The sequence below is a fragment of the Branchiostoma lanceolatum genome, chromosome 5, assembly GCF_035083965.1.
Source record: "Branchiostoma lanceolatum isolate klBraLanc5 chromosome 5, klBraLanc5.hap2, whole genome shotgun sequence".
In the NCBI taxonomy this organism is placed as follows: domain Eukaryota; kingdom Metazoa; phylum Chordata; class Leptocardii; order Amphioxiformes; family Branchiostomatidae; genus Branchiostoma; species Branchiostoma lanceolatum.
Genome location: NC_089726.1, coordinates 13,355,187 through 13,366,210, shown reverse-complemented (window position 1 = coordinate 13,366,210; position 11,024 = coordinate 13,355,187). Strand labels below are relative to the sequence as shown.

At 40.2% G+C, this 11,024-nt stretch overlaps 1 protein-coding gene across 1 annotated transcript; it reads right to left on the bottom strand.

Moving 5' to 3' along the window:
- Positions 1–394: 394 nt before the first annotated feature.
- LOC136435269 (ubiquitin-conjugating enzyme E2 N) lies at positions 395–9,937 on the bottom strand. Its single transcript, XM_066428589.1, has 5 exons — positions 9,796–9,937; positions 5,126–5,227; positions 3,507–3,651; positions 2,947–3,087; positions 395–2,496 (listed from the first exon to the last, which is right to left on the bottom strand). Exons 1-5 carry the CDS (start codon positions 9,826–9,828, stop codon positions 2,459–2,461), a joined length of 459 nt encoding a protein of 152 aa, XP_066284686.1. The 5' UTR covers positions 9,829–9,937; the 3' UTR covers positions 395–2,458.
- Positions 9,938–11,024: the final 1,087 nt, after the last annotated feature.

Sequence of the window (11,024 nt, the reverse complement as noted above, 5' to 3'; positions counted from 1 at the left end):
TTTTTAATAATATAATTCATAATATATAATTATGTGTCTCGGAGTGTCTTCCCTAGTTTGTAAGGATTTGTCACATCTGTGCATCTCTTCACCAAACCTATGTTGATTTCGACCTGTAAAATTCCGTCATTTTGGGATGGGCAAATTGCCAGTGTTGCAAAAGGGTTTTATTTTTTTGGCTACCCACAAGTTGTACTTTATATTCATACATGTATATGTAGTTCTCAAGTATGCTATTTTCAAGTCTAAGAACTAACAGCCTAGATAGAGGGAAAACAGTTGTTTTCTATAGAAATATTCAATAAAAAATCCATTAGTAAGGTACTCCTAAAGCTATTCAACTTTCAGAATCACAGTTTTCCCAAGAGGACACAACAGTCACAAGCCACGGCTGTTGAAAACAAACTATTGTTTAATTTTGTTAACAGTGAAGTTCAGAGCTTTGTTTGCATCTACATATTCAGGTAACAGCTACCTACATCCAAAGTGAAATTTGACTTTGTTCAACAGATGTCACTCCTACAAGATAAGACAGGCTGCTGCACATGCACCCAGGAAGGAACCGAGAGACAGAACGGCAAACAGATCACTGAAGTAGAATGGCATGGTCTTATTTTTTTTATTTTTACAACTTCCCAAAGGGCCTCGGTAGCAATGTATTTATAGTGATCAGGACATATTCGGTTTCAGTGTACATTTGTTCACATGAAGTTTGCCAAAAGGACAGTATTGAGCTCCTCATCATAATCAAAAGGCCTTCATAATTGACTCTAGTAGGGGGTTGTTGAAGAAGGGACACAAAGCTCTTCATTTTTGCCCCACCATGCCATCCCATTCATAATAATACAATAAATAGAACTACATGCATGCTTCTGTACATTCCTCTCAACAAGTAAATCATCTATTAGTTGGAACAGTTTCATTACTTTTTTCATGTTGTTAAGTGTTCAGAATCTACACTTCTCAGGAAGCCGTAAACATCAAATTTACATGTACATGTACACCCCCCCCTCCCCCATGGTGTATCAAGCAGCACGATCACATCTATCTGCTTTTGCCAGTCTTTTTATCATTGGTCATTTCTTTCTGCAGCCCAGCCATGCTATTTCTTTAGCTCTTGGACAACTCAAAATAGAAATGTGTAAAGCCTTGAAATTAAAACATGCCATTTCTTATGGCTGTAGAAAATGTGGAACTGTAAAGTACATCTTACATAGTCCAACAACCAATGAAATAATCTGGTTGGTCAGTATTGCCGTAAGCAAGCTACCCCTACCCTTCAGTACAGGTGAAGAGGAACAAACTTATCTCATTTTTCTACGCCATCTGTTTTCATGGGCAAAGTTTTTATCTCTGGCTATGGGGGCTACGTTCCCAGTAGTTTAGCCTTTAGGCAGTAGGTGTCCACACACCAACACAAGTATTATCCTCCATCACCTGCCTTCCATTTCCGAAGCTTCATCAGTGTGAATCACTTTCCACTAAGCACATGACTTCGACATTCTCATAACAGAAAATCTGTTACACATCTTTTTGTTACTCCTCCCCTCCCCTTGTCTAAATGCAGAACTTGATCAGTGAGAATTCCTTCTGTCGTAGTCATGAGCCAATCTGAAGTACAGGCTTTCTTCTTTCTCAATATCTCTTGAGAGAAAACATCTTTTAATCTATTCCTTTTATAGCTGTATAAAGAATATCACAATGATGTACGAACCAAACACAGACCTTTTTCTTTAGACTGTAAATGACATAAACAACGGCACATTGTACATTTTACATCATCCCGCTTCAATGTAAACAGAAAACAAAACTAAAGCTACCTATATATACTTGACATTCATCCGATCTTAATCTATTGTATATGCTTTCTTGAGTTGGTGAATATGCCAAAACTTTTTATACAAACAAGTTTCGTATATATCTTGAACCAAGTAAATTATCTGACCCCAAGTAAACATGATGCAATACGGTTGGTGTAGATACTAGATACAGCACACATCAGAATGGTTAAGCACATTGCTGCAGGACAGGTGTCTTCGAGAACTTTTGACTTGGGTGTTTGGCAGATGTGGTACTAGGTTTGTTTAAAACTATAGTGTTACGTCAAGAAGGTAAGACACCCAGGGATAAACTTATCACCCCAGCTCTCCATTTTCACAGACATTGATTGAAACCTAGCTGCAGTGAGATACTGAAATTGTCAGTGTGCGTTCTATAAAATCAGAAAACATTTTTTACAATGGTACACAGGAAGAAAACGATGGGATTAGCAGACAATGAGAGCTTAGATTTTTTTAGAACATCAACCATCCAAGTTGATCCTGCAGTGTGGAAATAATCTGCTAGGGGTCACTGCTACAAGAGAGGGAAAGAGATGGTTTCCCCTCCATGCACTATTGCTAGGTTGATGGCATCCCTACAGTGTTGAGCTGCATTGGCTTGACCCTCCACCCCACCCTCAGCTTTTCATGGCATACAGTCGCGTCCATGCTTTTGCTGTAATAAAGAAGAAGACCAACATTTAGACTATCAAACAGCATGTGGGTTGTAACTTTTGTAATGGACAATCTACATGTATTTCATTCATGTGCAAAAACGACAAGTTTTTTCACTTAAATAAGAGAAGGGAAAAGTGCCCCCAACACCATCCTCACAATGGAAAATGTTACGTTCCCTATCTGGCTCAGCTAGTGTCCCCTCTCTCCAAGGATTCTAACGTACCTCCTCGAAGTTAACTTCAAAAGTTACAACAACAACCACCACCCTGATATCCAATTTTGACCCATTACACTGCTTCTGAGAAATATTTGATTATCAAAATAATGCAGGACATCAGGACCAAATGTTTAAATGGGGATGGGGGCCAGACGAGAGCGAACGGGAGCTAAGACAGGATGGATTCCAGGCTATTTCCCTTCCTCCTTTCAACAGACCAGCTTTACGTACCTGTTTCTATTGCATGGGACTCGTTCACCTTCCACTGCTCTGCAACGTCATTGGCTAGCGGGTCGTCAGGGTTGGGCGCGCTCAGTAAGGCCTGGATCGACAGCAGCACTGTGCGGATTTGCAATGCTGGACTCCACTTGTCTGTACAGGAGGACAGAGAAATAATTGCGTATAGTCTATAATGTAACTATATCTTGAAATGCACCAAAAATACCTTGCTCTTGAAAGGAAAATAAAGTGCTACATAGTTTTCTGGTGAGTTTTTGTGTCAAAATGTGTATGTACTTTTCTACTTCTAGTATACTGTTGATGGACATTGAGAGGTACAAATAAAGTACAACTTTTCTCATAATGTTAACAGTTGCTGAATCTTGTTCAGTATTTTTCTAGGCTGAAACTCATACTATTCTAGCTAAGGTTTGCTCCTCTCATTGCTTCTATGCTGAAAAGTGTGACCAGAGGAGCAAACTGGAGATAAAATGGTGTGACTACTGAGCTAGAATTTTCAGTCTCTCTGTGAAAAATTCTCTTTCCTTCCTTCTCCTTAATTTGTCCCTTACCTTTTAAGATGTCTAGACAGATTCTCCCCAGCTTGTCGATGTTGGGGTGGTAGATCTTGGTCATAAAGCGCACTTTGGGCGGGGCCATGGGGTAGTCTTCTGGCAAGAACAACTCCAGCTTGAACGTGCCTCCTTCAAACGGGGACTGGAGAAGAAAAAACAAAGTACGGCTGATATGAATGTTTTGAATATACAATACTTCACTCCTGTGAGATTTTTTCAATGCATGCTGTGTCAGGGCTCGAAATAGTGGGTGCATGTGCACCCAGTGCACCCAAAATTGGAGCTGTGCACCTAATTTTTGACTGTGGGTGCACTGGTGCACCTATATATTTTTGTAGCCTATAGGGTCAAGGTACTATTGTACACTAGTATACAGAATATTCTTGAAATGTAAGTATAAAAAGCAGCATGATAACTTTTTGCTGTACTTTATTTAATGTATTATTTGTTTGAAATTTTAAAGTTAGCTATAGAATTACAGATTGAAGTAGTTAAGAAAGGCAGCAGCATTAAACTTTGTAATTATGTTCAGAAGAACATTCAACTTTATTTTATCTGGTGCACCCAAAATTCTTTCTGTGCACCCAATTTTTTGAGTTGGGTGCACCAGTGCACCTATTCCCAAAGATGAATTTCGAGCCCTGATGCTGTGTCCTTGTTGTGTAAGATGAGAATATTATTAAGTAACACATAAGCCATCAGGCACAAATGTTAAAATTCCTAACTTCCTTTCTTGTGCAGACCAATGGATTTTTTTTAGCACAGACAAATTATTCAGAAGTTCACTTTTGCTGCACTTATTAAATACCACCTGGTCTGTACAAACTGTAAATTGATCTCTTTTTGCAAGAACTTAACTTTACGTTAGGAGGGGAAATTAGGTTTTCTCAGTGTTATAAGTTTGTGGTATAAACAATTAAGTAGCACAGTAGTAATACAAAAGACAAATTCGCTGCATTTTGATTTCGCAGTAAGAAGTCACTGGGAAAATAAAACCACTGCGAACATTTTAAGATTTACAGTACTTCTACATCAGGGCTGAAATACCACCTGCATAGGTGGGTAAAACTGGAGCTGTACAGATATTTCTGATGTCTACCTGCACCTAACATGCACAGGTCAATGTTTTTGGTATGTATTTGTGGATCTTTGTCTCCTATCATGAATGATTGTTAACACCTGTAAAATGTGCAACATGGATTGAAGTACTAGTAGTTTCCAGATTGACTAGTATTATTTCTTCAAATCTTTCCCTACAGAGTGGTGCAGGTGTTATTTGTCTGGTGCAGGTCATTTTGTATGTGACCTCTACCCCTGCATCTATACATGATTAAACCTTTTGAACCTGTACATGAACATTATCCCTTTGATACTGTAAAATAAGGTTCAACTTGTCTCTTGAATCTTGTTTGAAACAATTGTTTAGCATCTTGAACCATTATCAAAGTAAACAGTGTTAAAATCTTTCTGTTATACTATTAGTTTGTAACTCAAAGAAAGCTATGCCGAATAGAGTAATATCTCTCTAAGTATAGGGCAAGCTAGCAAAGAAGAGCTAAATGTCAAGACTTAACTGATCTATGGAACACTAAGAAAGGTAAGAACCTGTGTTTTACCTCAGATGGGCCCGTGACATCCACGTGGAAATAGCGAGCATTTTGTTCGTCTGGAACGGCTATGATTCCCGGCACCGGCTCGTGCGACAGCCGCTGTGTCTCCTACACACACAAAAAAAAAACAACGTTAGTTGACTATCGAGGGGAAATATACAGAAAGATCATATTATACAATAGAATGTCATTGGTCCACACTTTGATAACATTTCTTGTACCTGATAGTACGTAAGTCATGGTTGGTTGGGGGAACTTGGCGCTATGTTGACCTTTGACATCCATGACCTCAAAGGACAGCATTAATTATGTAACAGTCTTATTTCATTCAGTGACTTTTGAACACAATTTTGTGGTGCTACAACTGCAATGCATGTTTCTTGCTAGCTGGCATAATGTATTCAAATAACTTATGATTTTGCGCTGTCGTATTTCATCAATTTTTATGTAGCTTTGTTGTACTCCTAACTGTGGTATCTGTATCTGAATTCGTTTGGTAACAGTTATAACCGCCCTTCAGCATAATACACCAGCGAATACACCAGCCCAGCAAATATACAGTAACTCAGCCTAGGCAGCTGTGACTCTGGCTTCCCTGATTAATAAAACATTTAGAATTGACATAGTAATTGGCAACAGCAAAAGCAGGTGGTGCCTAAGCACCTGGGTACAGATATCCATCCTAATAACCAGAGTTTTATATGTGAGCATTACAGGAAATTTCAGCTTAGGTACATCCTCAAGGGCTCAAGATTCATTTTTGCGAATAAAATTTAGGTGCAAAGAAAATGTTTTGGGTGCACAACACAAAAAAATAAAAGAAAGACAAGAGTCTCTTGTCCAGAGTTGCAAGCAGAACGTGGAAGTTGGTGCTAGGAACTCGATGACGGCATGTATAGTGCCAACAGTTTCAAGCTTTGACAATTTGGAAAGAGCCCAAATCCTATAGCTAACTTAAAAAGTAAACTATCATAGATATATTGTAATTTTTTTGCCACTGATTTGTCTAATAGTGTACAATAGTACCTTTATGTACGGAACCATACATATTACATGACCAACACTAGATATCAGAACCAGAAGTTCCGCTGTAGCACCTTAGAAAGCTGCTAGGGGGCCCATTATCAAACTTGACCTTTGTTTTCCCGACTTCTACCAACCTACAAAATATAATCAGGATCCATCCATGGCTTCTCGAGTTATGTTGTACACTGACACACAGATGGCACCGAAAACATACCCTTCCTCCTGCCAAAGGTAGTTAGGTGCACAGCTCCAATTTTGGGTGCACAAAAGTTCTTATGTACCCCGTATTCTGATCCATATCCTCAACATGTACCAAGGAATTTCCTGTACTACAGAGCTGGCTACAGAACCTTTGGCACAGGATCTCTTCCTGGACACATATCATGCATCTTAAAAGTCAGAACTACAAGCAGAACGATAGAATAGAAGCCCTGCTTGCAGACTTCTTACTCAAATGTGCGAGTAAAATTAATTGACTGAGTGAGGATGAAACTTGGAATTGTGCAGTTACTGGGCCCCAGTTACTTCTGATGTCTACTTGCACCATACCTGCACTGGTCTATGTGCTGGCTATATGTTGATTTCTGTTTGCTTTACTGATCATTATTTACCACCAGCAAAATGCCAAATGAAGAACTGAAATGATGTTAAACAACATTCAATGTGATCCATAATTCCTCAAATCTTTAACTAGTGGTTGGAATTAAAACTTGGATGGAAAATCATTGGCAAGTGGCTCTACATTTGCCATCATCTTTTCATGCCAGTGGTACAAAAATGAGTTTCACTAAGTAACATGTTTGGCCAGAAGCAGCCAAACTTGCTTCACAATTCAGCGTTCGAAATACCCGTCTGCAATCTGCAAATTGCAGGAAGATTTTCAAGATTGCAGAAGAAAAATTAAACCACCTGCAATTTTGCAGAATAAAAAAAATGGGACTCAATGTTTCTAAATTATAGCCAAGGAGGTTATAATACAAATTTAGCTAGCTGCTAGGGCCGCTGTAGATAAACTGAAACCAGCGCCGAGTGAACCTGACGGCGTTTCGGTGCGTGCCGACTGCCTCTGAGGTTCGAGTTTTTCCGGGGATTTCCGACATTTTCCGTGATAACTTCGGGGACGAATCATGGGAGAAAATGTCAAATTCGTGCATTTCCGTCCTAAGTTCGCTAATCTCCGCGGCCACGATCTCGTGATCGCTAAAAGTCGGGAAAACAATTCCCGGATGTTTCTAGTATAAACATGTTGCGCAGCAAGCATGCGATTTCTTCCGAGTCCGAACTCGGGGCATGGGCGCGATGACAGAAGGAACGAAACGGTGGCTGCTACATTAGTCCATGGTCCTTCAAGCCCAGATGTCAGCGATGAAGTTGAGAACTACTCAGATAGATCTAGAGCACCGCCTTGTGTGGAGAAGGCGGGACATTTCCTCCTGTGCCGAGACAGTGGGGAGGGGGGCGCCCACGTGAAAAACAATAACATCCCCGGGCCGTCTTGACTCTTGAGTCTCCCCGATTGTCCGAACTCGGAGTCCGATGTCTAAAATTGATTTTAGATAGCAATTTTTCTAATTTATAAAAACAGAATTACGCAGAGGCCAAGGTTTGCGTGAGGTTTCTTTTATTTTGAATTTGTGATTTTTGTTACCACGGGTCGTACGATCTAACATTACGCATCAGAGCACGTATTCCTTGCAGGGATATTAATGTTCTTTTCCCCCTTATCAGGCAGGTTGTTGAATTTTTCAAAAATTTCAATACACATACTTGAATTATAAACAAATATTTAATTTGATTAATATTGAATAGATACGCTTTTGCTGTTGCAATTTTCGTATTCATTTGAATATTTTTCACACACATGTATGTTATTCCTGTTTCAAACTTTGCTAGTAAAAATTAAAGATACAGTGAGAATAAAGAATTACAGCAATGTTGCAAAACTAGATATGATGTAAATGTAAGTACATATAGGCATTATCAAGTTGAGAAGGTGTCTTGTGTATTTGCAGAAAATATTTCCAAATTGCAGAACAAAATTTTGACTTTCTGCAATATTGCAGAACACTAAAAAAAAGTATTTCTACCACTGCAATTACACAGCTCACAGTATGAATTGCATCATGTTGTTCAACAGGTTACATGTTTTAGAATAGTACCAGGACCACTGAAAAGACAGTGTTTCTTAGTTATGAAAGGAAAATGTTCTGTGCAGGTCAATTTGCCTGGTGCAGGCAATATTGCATGTTGAATGTTACCTGACCCTACATGTAGGCATGCAGATATTTCCAGCACTTGGCAATTTTTTTTGTCAATGCAACTCAAAGTCTCAAATACTTACACATTTTTCAACTCAATCATTGCTGTTTAGTAGCGTTTTGTTTTTAAATTTCACCACCAGGAGTGGCAACCTTGCTCTAAGTCCCCCCACATACCTTCTATGGTAACAATCTAAACTCTGGTGGTCAGGGCTTTCTAGAACAGGAATTTGCAAAACAATGGGTGCCACCTGCACATGTAAATCTATGTCTAACTTTGTGTTCAAAACACACAGTACCATATATCTGGGCCACTATGCATTTCAACTACTACTGTTTGGTGTAGTAGAGTAAACATAGGACAGTCCCATGTCTTCCTGACCCAAAAACAACTTGCACCATGCGTCACAGCAACATGAACCTTCCACTGCAGTTTGTGAACTAGGTCACTGTAACTTTTAAAACTGAAGTTACCAATAAACAATTTCTAATTCATCATCCTTAATGACTACCCCTTTATTTGCAAGAGATTTTGAGGTGTTAAAATATTCTGGCACTTTTAATAAATCAAGCATGATTTTCATAATACATGTTGACCTCTTACTTACAGTCTTAGAGGTATGTAAACCTATTAATATGGAAGTTGGACTTATGAATTATTGAATATAGACATGTTCTTCATCCACAGGCATAAAATATATCCATTGATGTGTTCAGCAAAAACTATATGGATAGTGCAGATTTTAATCTTGGAGCTCTGGATTGAAAACTACATAAGCAATGAATATGAATCAAATTGGTCTGAGGAAAGTCATCTTCAGACATTGTTGGGGAAACACATGGGATGACACATAGTTGACTGACTAGACCACTTCCTAAGGCTCCCCCAAAAACACATTTACTTTTGTGTATTGAACAGTGAAACAAGGGCAACATTGTGGCCGAGAAGCGTTCAATTTGACGACATTTTGAAGAAATATCACGGAAAATATTTCAATGGGAGGTGAGCAAGGAAAGAAGTCGTCGTTTCCTCTTCCTTTCTTCCCGGGGCGCTTTGCTTTGCGGGCGTTTTCCACCCGCAGCCCTGAAAATACGCTTTGTCATACGGAGGATTGTGGTTTCCGTGTCATGCATAATGCATTGTCAACTGCAGATCCTGATATCTTAATACACATCGTAGCTTGGAGTTCCCTGTGAGAGGGTTTCAAACAATGACAACAAACAATACACCAGACAAAGTATTTTGCAACTCGCTGAAAATATTCAAGGGTCGCCATTTTGGACGGGCCGTTCGCTGTCCACCTGAGCTCAGCCCCGGATGTCACGTGCAGAAAACAGCATTTGGGGCACGTTTTACGGTAAACATCGAGATCTTATGAAACCGTTGTTTACCTTGATGATTCTCCTTGGCAGACTAGCCATCATGTTATAGTGTAGAGGTCTGAGAAGCCGCTGGAATCAGAGAAACCTCACAAGTTGCAGGCTTCGCACTCCGGAAATTGCGTACAGGTTACCAAGGCGCAGGCGCGTATATCAGGGAATGCTGGGTATGTGTAAACGCCCTCTGGCGAAATGTGATAAATCACATGCACCTTCACACCAAAACGCCTTTTTCACCGCCTTTTGATACAAAGTACAAGGGGTATATGGTGGAAACGGTCCACAGTTTCTTCTTTGCGAACGTTGCAATAAAACCCGCCTGATCATCGTATTTCTTTCAACGTATATAGAATACAACACGGTGCATCCCGTATCGCCCGAGGTTTGGATCGCCCAACTGCACAAGGCGAAGGCCCGAGGGCGATCCAACCCACGGGAGGGCCGGGACCGAGGGTGATGCGGGTATTTATGTCATACCCACCCGAGAGAAAAACATATATTTCAATGCGGAATGCGCCAGAAGTTGAAAGAATTTTGTGTCGTCGAACAAACTGAATTGTAACATCATCGATGGGAAGCCCGGGCAATTCGACTTCGAAGCCCGGACAATCAGAATATAGACTGATCTGGAACAACCATATCGAACGTTACCCCGGCCCGGCCCAGGTATGTCACCACCGTGACTCGTGAGGAAAACATCGATCATTCATGGAGCATTAACGAAATCAGTTATCTTGCTATACTGATTTCCAAAGACAAAACAGTTCGTTGGCATTGACCAGTGCAAGTGGTTTGCAGTAGCGCTACAATATTGATAAAGATAGGCGTAATAAAGTTGGAAGTTACTTCGTCATATAAACGTCTGGTTATTTTTGTGACCCTTACGTACCCTAGTGATGACATGCCTGGGGAATGACGCATGGTGGCGTTGTTTATGCGAGACTTGCATAAGAGCGGGTCCCAGCAGAGGACCAGTGTTTTGGGAAAGGCTTGAGGACTGAGGAGTGCCTTGAAAACTCACCTGGGACAGAGGTGGCGCACGGAAATGTGTTGACCTGGATATCTTACGCAATGCACCAAGATGGAACAAAAGAAACGTTTTGTTGAATCACACCCCAATGGGTGAATGACTTCACAAATAACGGCCGTTACATCACAATTAAACAAGCGGATTCCAATAGGAACATTTTATGGTTCTCTTATATTGTGAACCTTGCAATGAAGCCGGACTGGTATCACCA